General features: G+C 46.5%; 3 protein-coding genes across 9 annotated transcripts; all 3 read right to left on the reverse strand.

The window, feature by feature from the left end:
• Window positions 1–4,894: 4,894 nt before the first annotated feature.
• LOC120645115 (probable nucleolar protein 5-1) lies at window positions 4,895–8,331 on the reverse strand. Of its 7 annotated transcripts, none has more exons than XM_039921870.1 (10): window positions 8,144–8,330; window positions 7,907–8,030; window positions 7,350–7,455; window positions 7,095–7,220; window positions 6,971–7,012; window positions 6,464–6,628; window positions 6,195–6,377; window positions 5,852–5,899; window positions 5,523–5,675; window positions 4,895–5,418 (listed from the first exon to the last, which is right to left on the reverse strand). In XM_039921870.1, the coding sequence occupies exons 4-10, from the start codon at window positions 7,206–7,208 to the stop codon at window positions 5,122–5,124; spliced, it is 1,002 nt and encodes a 333-aa protein (XP_039777804.1). In that variant the 5' UTR covers window positions 7,209–7,220; window positions 7,350–7,455; window positions 7,907–8,030; window positions 8,144–8,330; the 3' UTR covers window positions 4,895–5,121. The 7 variants fall into 7 exon arrangements, with proteins under 7 accessions (XP_039777804.1, XP_039777803.1, XP_039777808.1 ...); XM_039921869.1 differs by having other exon boundaries at window positions 7,095–7,226; XM_039921874.1 differs by lacking the exon at window positions 6,971–7,012 and having other exon boundaries at window positions 8,144–8,331.
• A 1,562-nt stretch (window positions 8,332–9,893) lies between these two features.
• Window positions 9,894–13,631, reverse strand: LOC120645117 (stress-associated endoplasmic reticulum protein 2-like). The gene is made up of 3 exons (XM_039921876.1): window positions 13,531–13,631; window positions 10,718–10,874; window positions 9,894–10,170 (listed from the first exon to the last, which is right to left on the reverse strand). Exons 1-3 carry the CDS (start codon window positions 13,531–13,533, stop codon window positions 10,124–10,126), a joined length of 207 nt encoding a protein of 68 aa, XP_039777810.1. The 5' UTR covers window positions 13,534–13,631; the 3' UTR covers window positions 9,894–10,123.
• A 1,352-nt stretch (window positions 13,632–14,983) lies between these two features.
• On the reverse strand, window positions 14,984–18,975 carry LOC120645118. Its single transcript, XM_039921877.1, has 4 exons — window positions 18,796–18,975; window positions 18,575–18,669; window positions 16,549–16,741; window positions 14,984–15,480 (listed from the first exon to the last, which is right to left on the reverse strand). Exons 2-4 carry the CDS (start codon window positions 18,626–18,628, stop codon window positions 15,350–15,352), a joined length of 378 nt encoding a protein of 125 aa, XP_039777811.1. The 5' UTR covers window positions 18,629–18,669; window positions 18,796–18,975; the 3' UTR covers window positions 14,984–15,349.
• Window positions 18,976–26,299: the final 7,324 nt, after the last annotated feature.

A 26,299-nucleotide genomic window follows, 5' to 3' on the forward strand; every position in this document is an offset into this window, starting at 1 on the left:
TATGACGGGTGTCCCGAGTAGAACATGGTCTTCCCCAATTGCCAGGACTGGGGTTCCACTTCTGGTCCATTCTTGCATACGCCGGTCTCGGGCTTGCCTGAGGCTCTCCTGAGCAACTGCTTCACTGCTGACCGCGGCTGCGGCTCTTGCCTCGGCTTGGGCTGCTCGTACCTGTTGCAGTCTCACCGCGAGCTCTGCTTGCTCGGCTCGATGGGTCTGCTCTCTCAGAATGTTGGCTTGCTCGTCAAAGAGCTGGTCCAAGGCGGCTAGGTAAGTAGCCACTTGGTACAGAGGATCTTCTTCATGGCGGCGCCGTTCCAGACTCCTCATGCGTGCTTCCCAAACTTGGGTTTTGATGGCCGGCGGAAAGAACCTCATTGGTGTGGGGGTTAGGTGTTCTTCGAAAATCCGGCACAGGTAACGGAGCGCCTTTCTGATGGCCAAGGGATAGGTGTCTTGGTGCCTAAATCCTGTAGCAGTCACTCGCCATGGCTGGATGTCGGGGTAGCGATCACTCCTGGCGATGACCAAGATCACCCTGCAGCGGAGGATACCATGGTGCTCGTACTCTCTGTTGTAGTACCTTGGGCGTTCCGTAACGCCAAGGCTTTCCAGGGCGTTGATCAACAGGCTGGGGAAGCCAGGTGTAGCTTGGCAATTGCCCTGGGTCCATCCTTCCTCAGCCATCTGAAAACAAAGATAGGGTGAATAAACTTGCACAATTATTTGGGGTACACAAAGGGAGTAGATGATATTTATTATTGCAACATGGTGGGATACAGACTTCATGGATACACGATTATCAGGGCAAAGGTTCTAGCTTGGGGTGCTACTCCTATCATGGGGGCTCTTCCTCGATCCGGATAGGGCGCTTCTTCAGTGGAAGACACTGATCCATCACGTCATCCTCGGTCTGAGTACCTTTATCCCAATGGGTTTCTTCGGGTTCTTCTTCTTCGGTCTGAGTGCCTATATCCCAATGGGTTTCCATGGGTTCTTCTTCTTCTTCTTCCTCTATCCACCCACCTATTCCTCTGCGAGCCTCGTATTCTTGCATTCGGGCTTGGAGAGCGGCTATGGAATTCTCGGCGTGTACGGCTCTCGTCCGTTGTTCTTCCAGTTCTGCTTCACATTCTTGCATTTGGACTTGTAGAGCGGCTAGGGAATACTCAGCGTGTACGGCTCTTGTCCGTTGTTCATCCAGCTCTTGGGTTTCCTAGTGAAAAAGGGCCGGAAAAAGGGTTTCGCTCCTAGGGTCACGTCCTACGGCCAACCTACGACTCTGATACCACATGAAGCGTCCCCTCATAAGAGAAGACTTAAATGTGTTACAAACATCAGTCCCAGGAGGCTGATGACACATTTGTTACATCAGATGGTTCATTACCGTACAACTCTACGCGGTAGTGAGCAGAGAAGCGCCATTATCGCGAGGATTACAATCCACACACACGCAATGATATTAAATATAAAAAGAAAGTCATCAGAGTCTTGCGCCATGCGGTAACTCCTGCGGGTGACCCAAATCCACAGGCAAGGCTGGGTGCAGGACGGTACCCCTACTCAACGTCGTCAGGTACAAAGTCTGGATCCTCTTCTGTAAAAATAAAGAATGGGATGAGTACAAACGTACTCAGCAAGTCCAACCACACCCACGGAGGGGGTATAACAAAATATAATGCACAGGGTAAATCAAGGATAAGGCTAGGGTTTGATTTGCGGAAAGCAATATTTTATGCAGGGGTTCATTTGAAAGAAAGCATTTTTCCCAAAACCAGTTTTCTTATACCGAGTAACATGAGGGGTTGATCCCCACAGGATCCAAGTTTTAGACTGCTACCGGACTCCTCATCCGCCGTAGCACACGGTACAACTGCCGGACACATTTCCAAAACAACTCACGCCAACCCATCCCACAATAAACACTAGTTATGTGACCACACCGTGACCCGCCCAGTACCGTGGGCACGGCTATTCTAATAGATTCTTAACTCTGCAGAGGTGTGCAACTTTACCCACAAGCGGGGTACCGCAACTCGATCACCTTAGTGTCGGTGCAGATCCCAACAAAGCCCTTACCCACCTTAGCTAGACCTGACTAGCCATCACGGGATGCACCAAGGGGTCATCGACCTTTCACCTAGGTTTAACCGGGGCATAAGTCACTCGGGGCTTATCCCTTCTCCTTAGTCACCCGTTGCTCTCAGCTCTCCTGGTGGCTATCAGACTAACTAGTGGGATTTATGCTAAGCCGTTGCCCATACAACGGTCGAGTGGTTTGCACGATAATGGAGTTAGGTGAGATGTCACACCAACTCGGTCCTTAGTTGTGGCAAGATGGATATCTCCCTTCCTTGCCCTGCCACACCGGCACGAGCACACCAAACGGCAAATCACACCGAGATGCCATCCATCCCGTCTAGACTCGTCTTTCGAAAATCCACTTTTATCCCTTCCCACACACACCTTTTCTTTATAAAATACGTTATATTGTATGTAAGATCCTAAGCGTTCTAATAGTGATTAACGTCCAAACAAAACCAGACATTAATCTAGGTGGTCAAGGAATGGTTATAACAAATCAAGGGGTGGCTATCCAACCGTGTTTACATGCAAGCAAAACATATGCAATTTTTGTAAAACGGGCCAATAGGTCGTGTTTATAAAAACTAGGACAAAAGCATGCATCAAAGGATGGGATTGAACTTGCCATCTTCGAAGCCTTCGGGGAGGTCCTGGTCGAAGCACTGTCCTTCGGGCTCGGGGTCGCGGAACTGGTCCTCGTTCGCGGGCTCGCAGTACTGCTCGTCAACGGGTTCTCCTTCGTTCACACCGAACAAAGTTTTATCGTGTAGCCTATCAGTTTTTATCTTATTTTGAATTACTCCATGTTAAATTTGAGGTGGTGGACGTGACTCGTGTAGCCTATCATGTTAAATCATTTTTAGACAAAAGTATGTTTAAAAAATGCATTAGTAAGCTACCTTATCTTATAGTCCGAAAGTTTTTTTTTTTACATTTTATGGTGTATAAATTTAGTGGGCGGCCCGGTCCAGCCAATGACTGACCCAAGCCTTGGGCAGCGCCTTAATTTCGGCCCAAAAGGAACTTGGTTTTCCTTTGTCCGGCCTGAATTCAGTCAGGTTTGACATCTGACAGAATCCAATTTTGTTCAAACAAATCCAACAATTGGAAAGCGAGTCATTGCGAGTATGTAACGCCGCAGAATGGAATGGCAGCAATGATAGGATTCGGCAGGTTCAGGGCTTGTATTGGGCTCCATGCTGCTTGATCCGTCGTCATCAAGACTGCTACCGCTGAAGTGATCACTATGAATGCCACAGGAACACCCCTACAGGATAAGAGGACGAGACACACCTGAACTCAATTCGCAAACTTTTCGAAATATAACCTTCCGCATGCGAATTATTTCAATTTAGGGGATTTCGTGATTCTCTTCGTTTTCATTTTTCGGAGCACATGAACTCCCCATTTTGCCCCTAGCCTAAATCAGTTAGAATTGATTGGATCGAATCGATCCAGCCAGTCCTCTCTCGTAAGGATGGCAGCGGGGCGGGTTTGGGGCAGATATCCGCGGGTTTTGGGTTTGCGGGTTTCGGATTCGATTCTTAATTTTCACCCGCGGATTTGCGGGTTCGGGTACCCGAAAATTTTCGGGTTTGGAGCGGATCTTCAATTGTATCCGCGGAGCTCTACCGGAGGCCCAAAACTTCAGCCCACTAAAGGCCCATCTTAAAACCCTACATATATAAACCTGAAATCTCTTCCTCTTCCTCACCCACCCCAGCCGCCAGCCCCCACCCTTCCCGATCCATCCATCCCCTGTTCGTCCCCAAAAAGCGCCGCCCTGCGCCTCGCTCCCGCACGGCCGCATGCTCACGGGCGGGCAAGCGGCGCCTGTGCACGGTGGAGGTGGCCGCGCCCCACACCGCACGGCGCCCAGCCGGTGCGCCATGCGCCTCGCTCCTGCGCTCCCGCACGGCCGTAGGGGCATGGCACGGGCAGGCGGCGCTTGCGCACAGCAGAGGCGACCGCGCCCCGCACCGCACGACGCCTAGCCGGCTAGTGGCTGCATGGCCGCGCTGGCCTCGGACCTCGCCAGTCCGCGAATCAAGCAGGATAGGAGGTGCGACGGCACACCCCTTCCCTAGATCTTGACTTTCATGCATCATCTCAAGCATCCGCGAATCATGCAGCTACTCTCTCTATTTTTGTTTCACAGGATGAAGATGACTCCACCATAATTGATGAATGAAAATGATGATCTCTGTAATAATGTTATCATATACTCTTATGTTATCATATACTCTTATGTTATCCTTTGCTAGAGTGGAATGCTGGTTTGCAAAGAACATCAGGTTTTGAATTATCCGTCGGGTTTCGGGTATCCACGGGTTTCGGTTTTGGGGATGGATTCTAACCCGAATTGAAGTTCGGGGCTGGTTCGGGTTTCAAGTTCAGGTTTCGATTTTGAATGCCCACACACTCTACCCAAACCGAACCCGACCCGTTGCCATCCTTACTCTCTCGTGCTCTCTCGGTTGCCGCTGCTCCAAGCAGAACAGGAGCTCCACCGCCAGCCGGGCCAAGATGCTCCCGCTGCTCCCCCGCCCGAGCGCCCTCGGACGCCAGCTGATACTGCTCCCCTTCATTGAGGCCTCTCGCGCGGCCCTAGACGATGCCAGTATCCATCCCACCAGCAGAGTAGAAAGTACCAACCAGAATGCAAGAGAATAGGGGAAAAAAAACAGCATAGCCAATAAGAGTTCTTATCATCCTTAACTCCAGACTTCCTGAACAATGAGACCATCTCACTGCAACAAAGTTCCACAACTAAAATTCAGTGATAAGTGCGAACATTATGTTAGGAAACTAGCATAGAGATTAAGATGTAAAACCAGACTAGATAGAAATTAAGTTCAAAACAGGGACTAGCTGGAAACTAGCAACGTGAACTACAACATAGGTTACCTAGAAACTACCAACGCTCCAGCAGCGTCCAAGATAACAAGGCAATACATAAATAGTCATTGCTGATGTGTACCATAGCTCCTCTGCACTAATCTAGCGCAACCTCACACCTCAACTGACCTAGTTTTCTTATAACCCCTCCGAACTAGCATCTTGGGAATCTTCATCAGCTCCATGGCTTGTCTCAGCAGCGCCAACTACATCAGCGTGGCACCTCTTTCCAGTAATCTGTAACTGTTTCCTAGACCATCTATCAGCATACGCCTTGAGCTTCCGAACCCACATAGTTTTCAATCCTGGGAGACGCTCAAGGTCAGCAATGGAACAGTGTATGAAACGAAACATTTCGCAATCAATCTGTTCACGGGCATCATCCGCTGCAGCATCTGCCTTCTGTAGCTTCAGTACCACATCAGGCGGAAAGCTCTATATGAAACCAAAAAAACAGTTATTTTATCATTGACTAGTGTAACAATCCATAATTTATTTTTAGTGCAGATATTAATTGATATAGAGATGGATTCATCTACCATTGAGAACTCCCAATCTGTCATCTCTTCAGGGGTCAGAATCTTAGCCATAACTTTTGCGTAGAGCAAGTCATCTTCAATCATTCCGCCAATACCAGGAACTATCTTGTCGCATGCCTTGCGCAGATCCTTGGGAACACGACATAACATGACCAGTGGCGGACCCAGCAGGATAGCACGGTAGTCCTAGGACTACCCTAAGTTTTGTGATTCCCTTTAGTACTTATTAATAATTTAATAAACTTTCATGTAAAATATAGAAAATATTAACACATGTACTTGTTTGGACTACCCAAGATTAAAATCTTAGTTCCGCCACTAAACATGACATGACATCGATGCAAAGAACCAGCATTGCGAATAAATGCATCAGTGATCTGGATTGGATAGACAAGAACACGGTCAGACCAACACAAGGCTGCATAGTGCAAAACTATTCAAAGTGGTATCTAACAAGATCTAAAAAAGAAGTGGTATCAACAAACAAATGATCAATCTAAACAAATCAAAGTCCTGGACAGTAAAGCATAAACTAAACACAACAAACTCAAGAATGAACTAATTTTTACATCAGACAATGTCATCATGGAAGGGACAGCAGGACTCAGTGGTATGTGTGAAAGCATTGAGTACACTAGGAAAATGTATATCCCAAGAAAGTTCAATTCTTACTGCTTCTGTAGGGACATTAATTCCTAATTTACTCATGGATGCTTTTAATCCTTCAGAAACTGGGAGAAGGTACGCAGGCGTGATGTTGTCTTTTTCTTGGTATAAAAAACCAGACAAAACATTCTTGAACCCCCATACAAGTTCTCTGGCAACATAATTGTTTTCAAGTAACTTGATTTTTTCCTAAGAAAAAGAAAAGATGGTTAGGGATAATTCCAACCGGATTAATGCAGAGTGAAGTCCCAATTAAACTAAAGACCCCGACTTACCATATTGGATTTGATGACACCTTTAAGCTTTTCATCCCCAACAATCAGCTCTTTTTCATCTCTGCAATATTTCCAGATAAAGTTAGAAAGCACTTCACCAGGACCATCGCTACGCCACACGGCAGACTTGTCATCAACCTTTACGTAGTCAACCAAAAAGCTAACCTGGTAAGAAAATTAACTGCACAGTATTAGATAGAACTGTCACGGAATATGGCTGACAAGAATAAGCCAAGATGAAATACAGTGGTCCTTCATATTTTCACCATTAATATTTTGTAGTGCTAATGCTTTACTTCATTTTAATTTTGCAATGTAAGATAATCTGAATTCGATTGCTGTAATTTGAGTTGCAAACTCTGTGACAGTGACAGCAAAGCAAACTGGAAAAGTAAAGCTAGTGCACAATATGTGTATTATAATCAACCCTAGGCACAATGAATACAATACAAGACAACCAGATGAACATGCAGCTAACAAAAGCATGGTAGGTTCAGAAATACTGACATGCTCAGCTGTTTCCCAATGGGCAAACCACGACCACACATTCTACAACAATGATGTGAGGCATCGTGAGGAAGAGTATAATTTCAGTAAATGACATGCAAGGACAGTTTGGATTGGTGTGTACCTTGGGTGCATTTAATACCCCACTCTTAACATTGAAGAGGGCAAAACCCTTCGGCGTCTCCAGCAGCACCACCTTATCCAAGAAACAGAGATCCAGTCTCTCAACCACAATCATCGCTACTCCGGCCTTTAGCTTGAAAGAGCATGACAGAATAATGATGCAATAAAAGCAGAATATCAGAAAACAGTGAGAACCATGAATGGTTAACAAAAGAAGAAAGAAATTAAATAGATCAGGCCTGTGCAAGCAATGCACCTAGTCCTAGAGGTAGGCTCTTGCTTTATCAGTTTGTCCAGAGAATCCCTAAATGTCCCTCTTTTCCTTTCTTTGTATAGAACAACAAAGATAGCTCATTCTAAGCCTGTGGACAACAACAGAATAGAAATCCAACAGAGTTAGCTCGGCTCAGACTCAGATAAGGGTAACTATCAAGGGACCAACCCACCAACAGAGTTGGCCGCAAGTCTAGTACAACGCTGCTTGCATGGATCCTTGATACCATAGCTCTAGTTTCTCTTCAATTTTTAGTATTCAGATGCAGCTTTGCAACAAGACTCAATAGCAAAAACAACTACCCAATACTAATCTAGGAGCCAGTAAGAGAAGCCTAAGGCTTTGTTCGGTTAGCAGGGGTCAGATCCCAAGGCGGCTCTAATCCGGACAGGGATTTGGGTGGATCCCCTTGATGTCACCCACGCCAGCGCAATACTACAATTATCGCATACATTCAAACACGAAACAGGGCCTAACACTTGATACCCCAAATCCCCTCGAAGGCAACGATTAGGGTTTTCGCGGGAGAAGAGACGTACCAGAACGCGGGCCACGGAAAGATGGCGGAGCGCCGCGCTCGTCGGGTCGCCGCGCGACGGAGAGTCCCCCCTTGCCCCGCCACCGCAAGGGATCCAGATCTAGGGACGGACCCAATAGTTTCTTCTGCATTTTTTTTTTGAAATTTGTAGGTAAAATACATGATCAGATCAGAATACAAATAGCATAGATAATAGGGGCTCCGTAGGAAGGGAAGGCAAGGGAAGGGGCGGGCGTACCAGGGCCACCGGCGAGCGGCGGCGCTGCCCTGTCGTTGGCTCGTCGCCGCGAGGACAGGAAGGCCGAGAGAGAGAGAGAAGGGGACGTAGAGGACGAGGCACGGCGTCGGGACTGGGGCGGCCGAGCTCTCGAGCGGCGACGGCCGGTGCCCTGCGAGCTGGACGTGATATTACCCTACGAGCATGGAACCAGGGGAGCTCCTGTACATTTTGTGGAAGGTAGTTAAGTTAGTTATCTATAAAGTCCAATAAAATTTATTTATTGAAAAAATATTGAACTAATATTTCGAAAATATTGAATCAACATTTTGAAAATGTTAATTCAACAATTGAAAAATATTGAACCAGTGTTTCGAAAATATTGAATCGATATTTTAAAAATGTTGAACACAACATCTTCCTTCATCTGCAGCATCGCAACAGCGAGGCGGCGGCGGGCAGCAGCAATCGCAGCATGCAGCAGCAGCAAGTAGCAGCGGCGGTGAGTAGCAGCAGCGTGCAGCAATAGCAAGCAGCAGCGCACAGCAGCAGCAGATGCATCGGCGAGCAGCAGCGCGCGCTGCGCGGCAGGCAGGGCGGGCTCTGGGGCCCGCGGCCTCGCGCCAGGCCGCCGCCAGTGATGTATGCTGGTCGTCGCGCCTGCGGGCTCCTTCCACCACCAGCGGGCTGCCGCGGCGGCGACCGCCGACGACCCCGTGTTCCCGCTCGTCGCCCGCGGGCTCCTTCCACCACCAGCATGCGCTCGCGACGACGCAGGCTCGGGCGGCGGCGGCGGCGCACATGGTGAGGAAGGGGGCGAGAGGAGAAAGAAAGTTATTATTGAGAAGATCTAATGGATGAGATAGTTTGTACGAATCTCAAACACTTGAAGGTGAGGAAGAAAAAATCTTCTCTTATAGGATTTGCGTGGGAACCAGATCGTCTCCAGTCGGCCCTTTCGACTTTCCTATGCAGTCAAGCAAATCCAGATGGGCCTTTGCATGCATTGTACTTCCTGTACAAGGAAGAAGCCCATTTTTTCTATTGGCCTATCGCTAAAAGTCTGATTTACCTTTTTTTCTTTAAAAAAATCTAAACTAATCCTCTTAACCATAGCCAAAATCTAAATAACTCCATAAACAATCGTTTGGTTCATTTTACCCCCCCCAGACTATGCCCTTTGCTTCAAATTACACCCTAATACAATTTTAAGTTGAAATTTTACAAAATACTGGTACATACTATAACACATGTTAGAAAAAAATATATCATAACTTTTTTGATAGGTTATGATATACCATAATAAATTAACCATTAGAGTTCAAAATTATATGAAAACTAATGGAGAAAATATACCATTTTTCCAAATATGCATTGTGATGTCCATTACCACTGTTGTGTATGGAGAAACAAAAAAGACAAATTGTATTATGGAGTATTTGAACTAAATGGTATAGTGCACGCTCCCATGTCGCGGGATCCTCCCTACTCTGGAGTGTCTACTTCTTGAGCAGGGTTCCTAGAGTTGCTCCAACCTTTTCTGAAACGATTATCAAACGCAAAATCAAGCCTTGAAGTGCCCTGTCAGTTCAAGTGGAAATAAGAACCCGAAGGCAACGTCTTAGTTCCGTGCAAGAATGCAAAGAGAAACTCAGTTGGCACAGGAGTTTCGAGCCCACCCAAAACTTCAATCCGACACGAGAGAAAACAACTGAACAGAATTTGCTATGGCAGCATATACCATCAGACAGAAAAAAAAACATTTTGATCATGGAGATAATGAATGAAACATTATACTATCTGATTATCCGTTCAACACTTTTGAGGTACATGATTTTGCTTTACAGTTCCTCAGACACTAGTTTCAGACTCAGCACTCTCGAGACAAAACGAATACAGAACAAGTATGACAACACTGGACATTTAGCTGCTACCCAATTCTGAATTGGATGCATGTATAACAAACAGATCTCTGGACTCTGTGATTAGTTCAGTCTGTTCTTAGGCCATTCCGCCACTGGTTGCCGTCCTGATTATCTGAAACAACGCTGAAGAGGCAAAAGAGGTGACTCGTGTCAGTTCATATCCAATTGTAAAACAAACTGTAGGCACCACGTGGCCAAGCAAAGAAATGACACAACCAATGCAGCAAGTTGATACTATTACGGGATACATGTGTTGTTTTAGAGTTGATGGTTGGCAATTTGGCACCAGGTATAGTACATGTGCAGTGTTAGAAAAAGATTTTCTTGTATGCTGCTTATTCGTAACATTGAAATAAAATGACTAGTCAAATTCAGCATATCAAAGGAGTAACACCAACATACAGAACAAGAACAGTACTAAGCTATTGCTTCAGAGTTGATGTCAAAAAGCATATAACATTGTGCATCCTAACCACTGACAAGAATTTAATCAGGACTTCCAAAAATATTTTCAGAATGTTTACACATAGTACGGACAAACAGAGGAGTTCATGGTCATGGAAGTTAGAAGCTAGAATGATGGTCGAACCATATGTTATCATTTCAAATGCCACCAGCACAGAACAATTGAACAGGAACAAATATTTAGAGAGAAGGTCGGAAGGCATACATGATCCGATGACAACGAAGATGAAGAAACCAAGCACTACAGGTCCAACAGGGTAGTCGTTCCCCTTCTTGACAGTTGTTTCAGGCACCGAACCCCTCCTGGTGATGTTCTTCTGGAACTTTGCGGTCTTCCTGTCAGAAAGGCGCCTTGAAGTAGTCTGTCCATACAAAAGCCACCATTCAGCAAATATAAATACCGATAGTCAACCCGATGGCTACCTCACACATGGAACGCCAAACAATTAGCAGATGTTCCAGTAGTTTTCAGGTTCCATTCAGTTGCACCATGAGGTAGATGCGAGGCAAAAAATGACAACATCGTCCTAGCAAGCAAAATGAGAATGCAAAATAAAAAAATGTTAGCCTCCCTATCATTTCGGTTAGTTACGGGATGGGAGGAACCCACAAAGGTTTCGTTTTGCAGAACCTTGTGCACTTTGCAGTGCAGTCAAAGAAATGGGTTAAAAATTTGGAGTGTAGTCCACCCACGGAGTGAAGTAAAGCTCCCCTCATTTGGTGATTCATACATATTCCAAAACTGATGCGCCGCCATGCAAATTGGTAATTTGAAACCGTTCCTATCTCCAAATAAAAAACAGCCTCTTTGCTTCGATGCGGGCAGTTCAACCAACACCCGGGTACCATTTCCAGGATGTATTGGTCGGCATCATGGTTACCCCAAATGAATTGTAGCCAATGTGTGTGCTTTTCCCCGCGTATGCGCCGAAACTTTAAGAGGCGCAAAGGTAGAAACTACAAGGTGGTGGTGGTGCGCCTAAAAGTTCCTCATCGGTTCTGTACAGCGCGTAGTTTCTACTTCTAGGAAGTACCAAGGCAGAGTTGGTGGTGGCATCCATTCGTGCTGAAAAGGATCGGGAGCCAAAGTCCCCTAGTGCAGGTGCAGCACATGCCAGAAAGGCAGAGTTCCACCACCCCCCCCCCCCCCCCCCCCACCCCGAGCGCTTGATCCTAGTTTTAAGTACATATACTAAAGGGCTAAGAATCGGCACAAGCTCATGAGTCGTGGTTCCACATGGGAGCCGTGCACTGTTCATGCGGGTCCCACACACTATTGACGTGGGACCCACGTGGGGCCCACGTACTATTCAGGCGGGACCCACATGGGGCCCACGATTCTATTAAGTTAGTCTCTTTATCTTAAAAAAATATTCTCCTTCAATTATTTTACAATACAAAAAAATTAACTACTTCCTATATACAAAAATAATGACTAAACTTTGTATACTACATTTACATGTGGTAGTTGTACTACTTCTTGGATTTTGATTTCCTTTCGTAAACCCACAAAATATAATTAAATTATTCATTCATTTCTAATCTTACTTTTTTTCCTACTAAATTAATTAAACTATACCTACTGACACAAAAAAAAATTCCTAAGGAAAAATTACCTGTACCTCTATACTACAATGCTTGAGATTGGCACGCTCTCAGACACAAAACTACTATGCCGCTTTACTGTAATTTTTAGATCTAACTCAATACATCGATACGATGTTGCTTCGAACATAGTAACAGATAATATCTTTTTATTAATATTTTAGGTCCACGTTTTTTTGTATAGGCGCGCGTAGCGCGCCAACCTGACTAGTAGAACCAAACGCGGCAGAGGAATCGGAATCGAGACAGGCGCAGCGGCAGCAACGGGGCGGCCGAGCCCACGGATCCGGCGCCGGCGATGCCGTCCCCCACGACCCATCCAGCATGGTACAAACAAAAAAACCAAGCCACAGGCTGGCGGGGGCGGCGAGATCCCCCGCCCCGCCGGCCGCGTCGAGAGATCCGTGCCCGGATCCGGGCACTCCCGGCCACACGGCAACCTGATCCGCGAGAGGGGGGCCAAGAACCGGCGCAAGCTCATGAGTCGTGGCTCCACGTGCGGGCCGTGCACTGTTCATGCGGGTCCCACACACTATTCATGTGGGACCCACGTGGGGCCCACGTACTATTCAGATGGGACCCATGTACTATTCAGGCGAGACCCACGTGGGGCCCACGATTCTATTAAGTTAGTCTCTTTATCTTAAAAAAAATATTTTCCTTCCATTATTTGACAATACAAAAAAAATTTAACTGCTTCCTACATACAAAAATAATAACTAAACTTTGTATACTACATTTACATGTGGTAGTTGTACTACTTCTTAGATTTTGATTTCCTTCCGTAAACCCACAAAATATAATTAAATTGTTCATTCATTTCTAATCTTACTTTTTTTCCTACTAAATTAATTAAACTATACCTACTAACACAAAAAAAAAAATCATAAGGAAAAATTACCTGCACCTCTATACTACAATGCTTGAGATTGGCGCGCTCTCAGACACAAAACTACTATGCCGCTTTACTGTAATTTTTAGATCTAACTCAATACATCGATACGATGTTGCTTCGAACATAATAACGGATAATATCTTTCTATTAATATTTTAGGTCCACGTTTTTTATATAGACGCGCGTAGCGCGCCAACCTGACTAGTAGAACCAAACGCGGCAGAGGAATCGGAATCGAGACAGGCGCAGTAGCAACGATGGGGCGCCCGAGCCCACGGATCCGGCGCCGGCGATGCCGTCCCCCGCGACCCATCCAGCATGGTACAAACAAAAAAACCAAGCCACAGGCTGGCGGGGGCGGCGAGATCCCCCGCCCCGCCGGCCGCGTCGAGAGATCCGTGCCCGGATCCGGGCACTCCCGGCCACACAGCAACCCGACCCGCGAGAGGGGGGGAAACAAAAGAAAAAAGCACGCGGGAGGCTCGGCGGGGAGGTGGGAGGTCCCGGGGGGCGCTTACCATGGTGTCCCCGGTGGGTGTGGTGACGTCGAGCCGAATTAGCAAGGCGGCGGTGGCGGCGAGGCAGCCACCAGCTGTGGGAGAGACGGACGGGGTGGAGGATGGATCAGGATGTCTGAACATTCGAATTATCCGTATTCGTATCCGTTTAAAATCTAAATATGAATATCCGTATTCGTATTCGATTTTAATATGGATGTCATATGGATGCATCCGAATCCGATTTTAAGAATTTTTCTCTATCCAATTCCATATTCGTATTCGAGGAATATCCGATTACATCCGTATCCGTCTGTATCCGCAAAGAAAAAGTAACTAGTGAGACAATGTTAAACTTATCTTTATACCTAATTACTTGATGATGTATACTATTTAAATTACTTAGAAAACTAGATAACTAATAATATATTTATTAAAATTAGTAATGATATAAAAATTAACTTTAACTATTTAATATATTTATTTCATGATTAAAATTATTTAATACGAGTCAAATTAATTATTTATTTAATGATAAAATCTTTTTTATATATCTTAATTATTAAGTATTTAAATATTTATTTATTTTACATTTATAATTAGTATTATATATTTAATATAAAAGCTATTCATAGATAATTATATTATTTTTTTATTAGCTATCTTCTAATCCTTTACTCCCTACTTGTATAATAATTTTGATTTACTATAAAATTATTGACAAAATAAACTGATACTCATGATAGCTCTATGTTTCAAATCGAGAAGGTATCCGGATCCGAATCCGGATTCAAACTATCCGTTTTGTATTTGTATCAGATGAGATCTGCATTTACATTCGTATCCGGATTAAAATGTGGTAAAATGTGACATCCGTATCCAATCCGAATCCATCCTTAGGTGTGATGTGGGGATTTGGGAATTTGGGCGAGGCGAGGGGGCTTTATAGAAAACCGACCCAACGGTGGCCGGCCTGCCTGCCTGCCTGCCTTTGGGTGACGCTCTCCTCGACCGCGTGGACCGTATGTGTGGGAGAGAGACGAGGTGGTTCCGTGGGCCCGGAGCGGCAGCGGGGTTTGACTTGGCCGGCTGCACCTGCACGACGACGTGCCGTGGACTCGTTCACCACGCGACTGGGTGGCGCACGGACGCCGTCGCCCCACGCGCGACGTCGCGGCGTGGCGTGGCGTGCGCTCCCGGCAGCTGCTTGCTTCTCGCCGCGGCGCGACGTCGCGCCGGAGGGAGTTGACGCCCCGGACAGCACGCACGCACGCACAGGTTTACATACACACAGCACAATCGGGAGAGACTTGGCAGGCAGCCTGACTGACGGGCCATGGAAATCACAGCAGGGGAACAACAAAAAGGAAAACAAACTACAGCTACACCGAAGCAATCAATATAGCGTAGTGTGCAGAGATGCATCCATCTCACGTTCAGGAGCAGGCAGGCAGGCAAGCAAACCGAAGCGATATGGAGGAGACGAGACACCCGATACTTTCAGACACTTTTACAAAGCGACTATCTGCACAGCACGCGAAAGCCGGATGTAATGCACGCAGGCATGTTCTCCGTCTACATCATCTTACCATCTCCAAAACAATCCATCCACAACCCTATGTGTGTATATATATGGGAAAGAAGCAAATTCACGACACACGCACTGGTCATCGAGCTCGATGGCTCTGGTCATCCAGCAGGATGATAATTCTAAGGCAAAGAACAGGTTCCAGGACCGCCGAGACCTAGTGCTGTATGGTACAGAGTGAGAGAGGCGCCCTGGAGTGCACCGGTGGCGGTGCACGGGGCTCTGCTGCAGGGGCGGGTGATGGCAAGCCTGCTAGGCTTCAAGCTTCAGGGAGACGACGCGGGACTGCCGGTTGCGCTTGGCCACCCGCACGAACACAGCTGACAGGCATGATGGCGCCCACCACGGCCTGCGGACTTCCTGTTCCCCTTTCAGGCAGGCGACTGGCGAGGGAAAATTTTTTTGCAGACTGGGGGTTAGATGAAACAGTCGTGTATGCATTTTCAGGTGACCGGGTGTAAAATGTCGTCGTCATGGTCATCTTTGATTCTAGGTGACCGGGTCATGCCTAATCAAATCATCTGCGTGCGTGCAGGTGTTTGACAAGGAAACCGTGTAACATATGTATGTCAGTTTGGACTGAGGACAAATAGTAAACATTACATGACTCAGCCATAAATTTTGCGGTGCAATTGTGAAGCTTAAATCACAAGTGACCGGTGCAATGCCATGGTCACGGTCATTTTAGATTCTAGGTGACTGGATTGTGCTTATTGAAATCACTGTTTATGCGAGTAACAAAGATTTTTTTTTTCTGAACTTCCTGGCATAAGTCACATGCTATATGCCTACAGATTTCCTTTGTAAACATGATACAGTTTTCCATTGTAAACGTGATATAGCTCTATCAATCAATCACAAAGATTTTTTCCCCCTAACTTCTTGACATAAATCACATGCTATAAGAAAAAAAAACAAACAATGATGGATATCAATGTACCCATTGTATAATAGAAATAAATGCATATGCACACTTTTTAATGATGTAGAATTTCTCATGCAGTAAAGGAAACTGCTTGCCTCACTTTTCTATACCAAAATAATTTTGATTAACTGGTTATAAATTAAGTTACACTAGCATTTAGGTTTTTTCACACCAAGTTGCCAACATGAGGTACAAATTCTACAAAACGAATTGCTAAATCCGAGTGACACATTTCCCTGTTACATTACAGAGGTGTCCTCACTCAAGAAATATATGGCTGGTAATTGGGCTGCTTAGACATTTACAGGGGCATTTTCACTACTTAGGTATTTAAATTGACGAAGATAAAGAAGTATGCATTGGGGAAAAATTACTTTTTTAGCTGCTTGACGCGTGTCGCATTATATGCTAACTAAAAAGGAAACTGGAGAAACCTTGAACTGTGATGGGAGTCATGGAATAGAAATATGTCTATGTGAACTCTTTCTAAAGTGCAAGAATAGCAGTAGGCAGCAGAAATTTGAACCTTTGATGCGCCTCAACTCTTTACAGAGCGTAATAAAATCTCCCCATTTCATATGACACCGTCTTATGAATCGAAGAATCTGCTCTGTGGTGAACATCGACAGGCTTTCTAGATACTCTCCATTCACACCATTTTCTTCAAATGACTGGCGATAGCTTCCGAGATTTATTTCCTCCAACCATAAACCCACATCCTGCAGCACAATTATGGCCCATAAGTCACTGTATTTAACTCTATTTGTAGGAAGTCGTTAGGAGTCATAACAGCAGCCATAACAGAAGTGTTCTATGCTGATCTACAGTCACAAGAATGGATCATTAATCCTTCGTACACATTATTTCACAAGGAGATTAGCAACCTTATACAATGTTTACTGCCACTTCTATGAAAAGCATAAAAGGTGTAAGTTTGGAAGTCAGAATTAACAATCAGCAGTTCCAATGCTCCACCAAAACAAGATTTGGCAAAAATAAATGATTTTTGTATTTTGTGCACCACTTGTAGTCATCTATACAGAAAAAAAAAACATTGCACAACGAGTACTATCACAATAGAACTCACAAAGAAGATCTTTTCATAACATCAAATATCTGACAATGGCTAACCTCTATACCTCAACCAGACACACAATCATTTCTAGTCTAGACATTTTTTTAGTTTTTTCAATCCTAAACCTTCCTTATTGGATTATGCCTTCTGTACTGCAAATAGCTCCCAGTTGGTAAAACACAAGATTTTGCATTGCTTCTAAATGATCTCCAGGTCAAGCAGCCTAAGACACTTTTGCAAAGTTGCATAAGGAACAAATCAGTTCCCTTTCCTAGGTAAGATGCTGAGAACCAAAGTTTTGCTTATCTGGTACCAAAGAGCACAAAAGTTGACTTTTGGACACTCAAGCATGATTGTTCTTTTAGTGTCAGGTCAGATCCAGAGGTGTCACACTCATTGACAAGAAAATCATTTCCAAGATAAACGAAGGACCCTTTTTTGGGGGGAATCAAAATAACAAACCCATTTATACTAGCATTGCTTCCCACAGATAGCTAAAGGGCCAAATAGCTTAATTTGTCAGGCTCTATTAACTATTAAGTTAAAAAATTCCTAAAGTACCATCTTGCCAATAGACAAAATAGTAAATATCACACGCATGTTCCCAACTTCTGCGCTATGCCTCCCTCTATTTATAGTTCTGTTATTGTGCTACTGTTCTCAACAACAAAAATAGACAAATGAAGTCTTAAAGCAGTGCAGTGGTACCTTTCATTTACCTAAAGTTATTGCACTTGCACATCTCTCTACATTAGCAAATCTAAAGCTGGAGAAGGAACAGTCCATGCTCCATGAAAGAAAGTTCTTTGCCGGCATCTTAATTTTGTTATCCATAAAGCAAAGTTATTTAAACCCCCCTAGCACTGCAGGCTAAGGAGTAGCATAGTTAATGGGCGTTGGGCCCGAGAGGCAATAGGTGGGTGGGCTCAAATAGGACTATCAATCTTGAAATTTTCAGATTTTGAAATAAGACTATCATCTGTGAATGGAGGGAGTATGTGAAATTGCAGACATGTAAATGGTCCCCCTCAGTGAATTAGGAAAGGAAGATACAGAATGAATCCTACAAATCGATCTTCCAAACTTTGTATGCTACTACTCCAATAATGTGACAGCTGAAAACATCTAATATAAACGACAGAAAATTATGATCTTACCCAACAAAAACGTACTGATTGGAGGAAAGTAAAAGACAAGAGGAATGCTACTCCAAGTACCACTGAATGAAGTACGAAAATCTCACTAAAGAAGGCTCGGTGATTGTTGTTTAGCCCAATTTTTAGCCCCAAAACACTTCACATTTAATCCAATCCCCAGCACTCCAGTGTGGCAGTGTCCTATCCTAAATTCGCAGGGAGAGACCAAACATACATTTCGACATCCAAACCACTGTTATTCACTTAAAATCTTAAAAAATAAAATAGAATTACAATAAGTCAAGAACTGAAACTGAGACAAACAGTGGGCGTTACAGCACCTGCACAGTCCAGATGAAGAAATCCAATGGCTCCGGCGACCGCCCCCGGCTCATCTCCGCCTCCGCCTCCCTCCCCGCCGCCTGCGAGGCCCCACCTGCAGACAGACAGATTAACCCTGCCCAGATCAGCCCAAATCAAGAAACTTCCCGCGCCGCCCGGGGCTTGTCCAGGCACACGCCGCAGAGCGAGAGAGACGGAGAAGGGGAGGGAGTGCAGCTACCCGGGGGCGCCGCTTCGAGGGCCGCCGCCGCCGCCGCGCCTTGCCTCCGCTGCCCGAGAGATCCGCGTGCTCAGCCTGCGCCGGGGGAGGGAGAGGAGGATGGGGGCGGCTGGTGCGCTCAGTGGAGGTGCGAGAGGTGGCGAGAACCGGCCGACTGCAGGCTGCAGCTCTTCTTTTTCTGCTTTTTTTTTGCCTTTTTATTGGAGGAGAGATAAAGAGAGAAGATGATGGGATGGAGTGAATAGTGTGAACAGTGTGAATGTGTGATGTGGACTTCTCACAATTCTTTTTTTTTTCATTTTAGCAATTTATCTCATATATTTTTTTGGAATATTATCTCATATAATTGATCTTTTGTTTATCTCATGTTACCTCTACTTATTTTGTGGGGGCCGTGAATTGCATTGGCCCATAATTATCAAAAAGTAAAAAAAATCCATATATGACCATTTTTTTTCGCTTGATCCATTTTTTCTTAGAGAACCTTTTCGGCTCGAACAACTTTGATCCAAAATTCATTTATTTGGATATAATAAGGAGATTTGGTCACACCAACAATTCTCTGTCACAAATCAGATGCATTATTATCCCAGCAAAATGTTGATCAGTATGATAATTAATAATGTTTACACAACCACCCCTAAAATATTGGATGCATTGTAAACTTGGCTTGATTTAATTTGTTGCACATATAGCTAAATAAACATTTTCCCCCTATTATAGGTAGCATGCACAAACACATGCTCTGCATTCCTAAATGTATGCTATTACTGCTATCTAGTTCCTGTCTTAGAAGGATCAAAAGAGTACTGTGAAGGAGGATTGCCTGATTGGAGGCATTGAAAAAGCCAAACCGAGTAGAGTATGACACATTAGATGATGAGGGTAGGGGGACCAGATCTTTGGAATTGATTCTTCAGGGTTTCCCTTTTTCTAACTCTTTGGATCTTGAAATTGGTTCCATGAGGGGGACCATGCTCATGAGTGCGTTCGTCGAATTTGACCCAACGACGGCTCAACAATTTTCTAGAGAATATCAAAGTGCAAAACTGTTATCGCCATAAATTAACAGGATTAATTTATGAGCCGAAAGCAAGATGGACTTAAAGCAGAAGATCAAGAAGACTTGTAAATCGGCTCCTGCGTGAGCATTTGGGCCACATGGGCCGTGTATCTTTAGATTTAATTTAAGATTAGAGATAGAGTCCAATCGGAACAAAATTAGTTTAGATTGTTTCCCAAGTCTCCGGACTATAAATATGTACCCTTTGTTATTCGTAAAGGGAGAGCGTCATCACGTCTCGCAAACAACAACTCTCGGCGCATCGCCACCCCTAATCCTAGGGTTTCATCCAAGTAAGCGCCATGCTGCCCTGATCACTTCTGGTGATCCGGGCAGCATTGTTCTTGGTTTTACCTTGGTATTACTCGTACTGAAGCGTTTTTTATGGCGAGTAATGCTAGTTATCCTGATGTTCGTAGCATGTCTTTTAGTAGATCTGTTGTGCTTCGTTGCTTATCATCTACGAATATCATGTTGTCTCTGTGCAGTCACGTTTAATCTCATGCTAGTTCTTGTCGCATAGAATTAGTTGCACAGAGGCAACACCCTGCTTCTTTTAAGTTTAATGGATCCGATCTGTTATGGTTTGCTCTTACTCTTAAGAGTTGGCGTAATATCTGCTAGGTTAGGCCTTGCAAACGGATTGGATGATCCGGTGGTGTAATAGATGCTTTATCTTAGCCTTGATAGGGATTGTTCCGGGAATCGGCTCTTGCTAGTTCTTAGGCCTCTGTTTTGGGTTATGGTTTAGTTGTCTGTTATGTTCGCTAGGCCTAGTCACGTGTAGGATGTTCCGATCTAGCGGTGAGGCTTTTACCATCGTGGATTAGATTAATTAGATTTAATTGAAGCAGTTTCTGTAGTTATTTGCTTTGTTTATCACATCTGGATAGATACAGATCCACTCTGACACCGGGACTCGATCGGCTCTTTAAAGCCGATGCAAGAGTCGTCCCGGGGAGCCGACCACGGCTCGGACTTATGTTTACACATGTCTTTGTACGCAAGAAACTGTTCGGAGCACGTTCGCACCCTCCTGATCGGGTATAGGTCAGGTGGCACGCCCGGCTTTCCACACATTCTCCAGGCGCGTGACGGAATTGCGGACCATCGACGAGGGAGCAGTGCCTGCCAGCGCCCCAGCAACCTCCCAGCTCTTCGTGTTGCCCGTCGCTGCTCGCCGGTGGGTTTCGACCGACAACACATTCTGGCACACCCGGTGGGACCCTTCTCGCCAACAACGTCCACTGCAACAATGACTGGAGCTCAAGATCAAGAACCCGCTCCCAAGCCCGTCACGTATGAAGAGCTCTCTCTTGAAAACAAGAAGAAGTATGATGAGATCAAAGCTCTGCTGGAAGCCGATCTCATCGGCTCTTTTGAGAGGACCCGCAACCATGGCATCAGGTGGAAGGGGTTCTCGCCTGAAGGCGCTCTCGATAACGTGGATTTGTCTATACCATCAGAAGAGCGCACCAGGGCCCTGCGTCAGGAGATGAACTACATGGTGGCCCATTCGCTTCATCGGCACTCTCAGAGCCTGATGAACGAGCTTGAGCGCATGGCGCATCGCGTCATCCAAGAGATAATCAAGAACCAGTACTCTCCATCGGGGCCAACCCTGGGGAGTCACACAGAGGAAGCTGCGCTGCATTCTAGACCGGTATTGCCGTTCTCGTTTGCGGCCCCAAAAACACAGAATTCGCCGATCTGCGTTGTCCACAAGATCGGCGGTGATCCTGAAGAAGGCCAATTCCTCACCGAGCCACCCAAGGAGATTCCGCACGGCTACACGTGCGCCTACATCCCTGACATCGTCAATCCAACACGCTCGGTGCAGTTGGTGAACCCAGGAGCTTCTGGAGCAGATGCCGAGAAACAAGCGTGGCTGGCAAAGTACGCTACTGGGCCGAGTGCTGAGCCATCGGCCCCAGGAGTTCTTAGTGTGGAGCAGGTCAGTGCAATACTGAGAGACCAGTTCGGCATCCTGCCCAAGAGGAAAGCGATTGGCTATTCCAAGCCGTATCCAAGTGATTATGACTTGATCTCATTGCCACCCAAGTATCAGCTTCCTAAGTTCACCAAGTTCAACGGGTCAGAGGGAGCCAGTTCCATCGAGCATGTGAGCCGATATTTAACGCAGCTTGGGATGATCTCAGTGTCGGATCCGTTGAGGGTCCGGTTCTTCGGCCAATCCCTTACAGGCCCAGCTTTTGGATGGTATGCATCACTGGCTCCGAATTCGATCCGAACTTGGAGGCAGCTCGAAGATCAATTCCATACCCAGTACCACTCGGAGGCTGCGGAAGCTGGAATTGCCGACCTCGCCCAAGTCAGGCAGAAGCGAGGAGAGACTGTGTCAGAGTACATACAACGCTTCAGGGAGGTCAAGAACCGATGCTACTCGTCGCGCATCACAGAGAAAGAGGCAGTCGATCTGGCTGTCCTGGGACTTGCTAAGCCGATCAAGGATGCGGCTTTTCAGTTGGAGTTCACATCTCTGGCGCACCTGGTGCAGAAGCTCACAGCATACGAACATTACCATCCCGAGCTATACCAGGACAAGTTCAAGCGCCATGTAAACATGGCCCAGGCGGATGAATCTGACGACTCTGGCGAGGAGCAAGAAGTGGCCGTGGCAGAGTGGACTCGGGGGGCATGCCCTGTCCCGTGCAAGTGGGTCAAACAGCAGGGGCTTGTGAAGGGCTTCGACTTCGACGTAACCAAAGCAGAGCAGATATTTGATCTGCTTCTCAAGGAAAAACAGCTGAAGCTCCCAGAGAATCACAAGTTACCGACGGCACAAGAGCTGCAGGGAAGGCTGTACTGCAAATGGCACCACTCGTTCACTCATGCCACGGGTGAATGCAAGGAGCTACGTCGTCAGATACAATCGGCTATCGAGCAAGGCCGATTAATCCTGGCTCAACACACAATGAAGGTTGACTCAAAGCCCTTCCCACAAGCTAACATGGTGGAGCTATCAGACTTCAGATCCGAGGGCCAGGATTTGGCATTCCAAGTCAACATGGTGGGACCCATGCGCCGCCATGACAAGCAGAGGACAGAGGCCGCTTCTGGCAAACGGCCGCAGGATGAACGCAAGTTGGAACAGTAACATGTGACTGAAGAGCAAGTGCGTCACATCCGCAACCAGCTTCCGACTTCTAATCGGCTTCTGGAAAAGTACCAGTACTAGTACAAGCTGCGCCGTCGGTACGAATCGGAAGAGGATGAGTACGAGCACCGCTCAGGAAGGACACTGGGGAGACGCCAGGCTATACGCAACCACTGGCATTACCCGTTCTTCAGGTATTGCTGGAACTCCGGCATGAGCCAATTGCCTACTATAGATGATTGCTTGGAGTGCAGGCCTCGAGGGCGCCAGCGGGACGAGACATTGGTGTTCCGGCGTTTAGGCCCCAGAACACGTCAAGACGATCATGTGAGGCGCCCATCCAGGAGTGATTCCGATCCAGAAGAGGAAGACAGGTACCATCGCCCACGGTGGTGTCCTGACGGGCTTAATCGCTCGTAGAAGCGCAGAGTGCAGCGTTTGCGCAACCTGGAAGAGGCAGAAGCAAAGTACCTCGACGTGCTGAGGAAGGCGCGTCCGGATCTCGCGGAACAAGTCAGGCGACCGCGAAGGGAGGAGAGGCGCCCTCCAAGGAAGGAGTGGCGCCCCAAGCAGACAAAAGCCGATGAGAAGCCATCGGCTGATGTGAACATGGTGTTCGTGCTCCCATCGGAGTTTCGGGCACCCCAACCGGAGGAATTGGCCATTGCGCAGTTGGATCTCGGCCCGCGGCCAATCATCTTCGAGAAGCCCAAGGAGAAAAGCTATAAGCACTTGAAGGGATTGTATCTCAAGGGCTTCATCAATGGCAAGCTTGTGAATAGGATGTTGGTCGACACTGGCGCCGCGGTCAACCTGATGCCATACTCTGTGCTGCGCCGATTGGGTCGTTCTTCTGCGGATCTGATCAAGACCAATGTGATGCTTAATGATTTCAATGGACAGCCATCAGAAGCGATGGGGGTTCTTAATGTGGAGCTGACAGTTGGCCGCAAGATGATCCCGACTTCGTTCTTCATCGTCAACAGCAAGAGTACATATACGGTATTGCTTGGGAGGGATTGGATCCACGCCAACTGTTGTATCCCTTCCACAATGCATCAGTATCTTGTCCAATGGGACTGCGATGAAGTAGAAGTGGTCCCTGCAGACGATTCCAGCGAAGTCTCGCTCGCAGACATGAATGCCTGGGACGCGGAAGGACAAGAGCCGATCTCAGGGATTGCCCTGGAAGATTGTGATCGGATCGAGGCGACAAAAAACGGACTGAGGCTGGTCTTATCCACTGGCCTCATAGAGTAGACACATCCTGGCATGCTGATAGAGAGGCCGGTCCCAGCGACCGGCCCCAAAAAATAGAAAAATCATGTTTGTGTTCGGAATTCTTACATCATGTAAACACGATGGCCTGCTCTGGCAGTTGGCCACTCATCGACTATTTGGTTCCGAATGATAATGGAAGCATAGAAGCGGCCAGCCCGTGCGGTTGGCCAAATAATTTTTCTTGTCATCTCCCTGTGTTTGCCGCTGATCTTGCGGATAACGAAGACTCGCTTGCATTCGCAGCTAATTTTTCAGATGATAGCAAACTTGGATACGGGTTCACGTCAGCTGACGATTTGGAAGAGGTTGACATCGGTCCTGGGGATAAGCCACGACCGACATTTATCAGCAAGAAGTTGGATCCGGTCTTGCGTGAGGAGATGATTGCATTACTGAAAGAGTACCGGGACTGTTTTGCATGGGACTACACTGAGATGCCCGGTCTGGATAGAAGCATCATCGAGCATCGGCTCCCGCTCAAGAAGGGGTTTCGGCCATTTCAGCAACGAGCACGTCAGATGAAGGCCGAAGTCCTAGAAGAAGTCAAGAAAGAGGTGGAGAAGATGCTGGATGCTGGGTTCATCAGGCCTTACCGTTATGCAGAATGGATCTCCAGTGTGGTACCGGTGCAAAAGAAGGACGGCCGATGGCATGTCTGCGTTGATTTTAGAGATCTCAACAGAGCAACGCCAAAGGACGAGTACCCGATGCCTGTTGCGGAGACATTGATCAACGTAGCTTCCGGCCACAAGATGATGAGTTTTATGGACGGTAATGCCGGCTACAACCAGATCTTCATTACCCCAAAAGACGTGAACAAGACCGCGTTCAGAGTGCCGGGCGCGGTCGACTTGTTCGAGTACTTGGTTATGACCTTTGGACTGAAAAATGCCGGTGCGACGTACCAACGTGCTATGAATTACGTTTTTCATGATCTCATTGGCAAATTGGCAGAAATCTACATTGATGATGTTGTGGTCAAGTCCAAATCAGCTGGGGGGGCATTTAGAAGATCTGCGCAAAGTTCTGGAACGGACTCAAAGGTTTGGGCTCAAAATGAACCCAAAGAAGTGTGCCTTTGGCGTATCGGCCGGTCAATTTCTGGGATTCCTGGTGCATGAATGGGGAATCGAGATCGGCCTCAAGAGTCAAGAAGCTGTGAAGACAATGAAACCACCTACTACGAGGAAAGAATTGCAGAAGCTCATCGGTAAAATTAACTTTGTCAGACGATTTATTTCTAATCTGTCTGGACGCATTGAGCCGTTCATGGGTTTGGTGAAGATCAAATCCGATGATGAGTTTCGCTGGGGGGCAGAACAGCAGCAAGCTTTTGATGAAATCAAATAATATTTGTCAAAGCCTCCAGTGTTGGTTCCTCCTCAGCAAGATAGGCCGTTTTACGTGTACCTATCCGTGGGTGACACTTCTATTGCTTCGATGTTAGTCCAGAAGCATGACGGCCAGGCGAGGGTGGTTTTCTACCTCAGTAGACGCATGTTAGACGCCGAGACCAGGTACCCTGGAATCGAGAAGCTTTGCCTTTGCTTATACTTTACATGTACAAAGCTTCGTCATATTTTGCTCTCGGCGGAGACAATTGTCATATGCAAATCGGATGTCATAAAGCACATGCTGTCGGCTCCTGTCCTGAAAGGCCGACTTGGAAAATGGATGTTTGCATTATCAGAGTTCGATATCCGGTACCAGCCTGCAAAAGCAGTCAAAGGACAAGCACTGGCAAATCTTGTTGCAGACAGGATCAGCACTGATATTGCTGCGGTATTTATTCGTGCTTGGGCTATGTTTTTTGACGGATCGGCTTGTGATGATGGATGCGGTGTGAGAATTCTGTTGGTGTCGCCTCGTGGGACGACTTACTCCTTTTCCATCAGAATGACTGCCCCATGCACCAATAATTTGGTGGAATATGAAGCCGTTCAAAAAGGGATGGAATTACTCCTCGAAGCTGGAGCAGAAGCGGTGGAAATTTTTGGAGATTCGAAGTTGGTGATTTCTCAGCTCACGGAGGAATATAGATG

Source organism: Panicum virgatum, chromosome 8K (genome assembly GCF_016808335.1).
Source record: "Panicum virgatum strain AP13 chromosome 8K, P.virgatum_v5, whole genome shotgun sequence".
Taxonomy (NCBI): Eukaryota; Viridiplantae; Streptophyta; class Magnoliopsida; order Poales; family Poaceae; genus Panicum; species Panicum virgatum.

What these genes read in the sequence shown, in the direction of transcription:
- LOC120645115 (XM_039921872.1), bottom strand. Translation starts at nt 7,208, where the DNA reads ATGATTGTGGTTGAGAGACTGGATCTCTGTTTCTTGGATAAGGTGGTG. An exon ending in TTAATGTCCCTACAGAAGCA is followed by an intron (nt 5,900 to 6,194) that starts GTAAGAATTGAA and finishes TATCCAATCCAG; the next exon opens with ATCACTGATGCATTTATTCG. An exon ending in GTTCTTTGCATCGATGTCAT is followed by an intron (nt 5,676 to 5,851) that starts GTCATGTTTAGT and finishes GGTCCGCCACTG; the next exon opens with GTCATGTTATGTCGTGTTCC.
- LOC120645117 (XM_039921876.1), bottom strand. An exon ending in CTTCGTTGTCATCGGATCAT is followed by an intron (nt 10,171 to 10,717) that starts GTATGCCTTCCG and finishes TTGCCTCTTCAG; the next exon opens with CGTTGTTTCAGATAATCAGG.
- LOC120645118 (XM_039921877.1), bottom strand. Translation starts at nt 18,628, where the DNA reads ATGAGCCGGGGGCGGTCGCCGGAGCCATTGGATTTCTTCATCTGGACT. An exon ending in TCTTCATCTGGACTGTGCAG is followed by an intron (nt 16,742 to 18,574) that starts GTGCTGTAACGC and finishes ATTGTGCTGCAG; the next exon opens with GATGTGGGTTTATGGTTGGA. An exon ending in AGAGTTGAGGCGCATCAAAG is followed by an intron (nt 15,481 to 16,548) that starts GTTCAAATTTCT and finishes TTCCCTCGCCAG; the next exon opens with TCGCCTGCCTGAAAGGGGAA.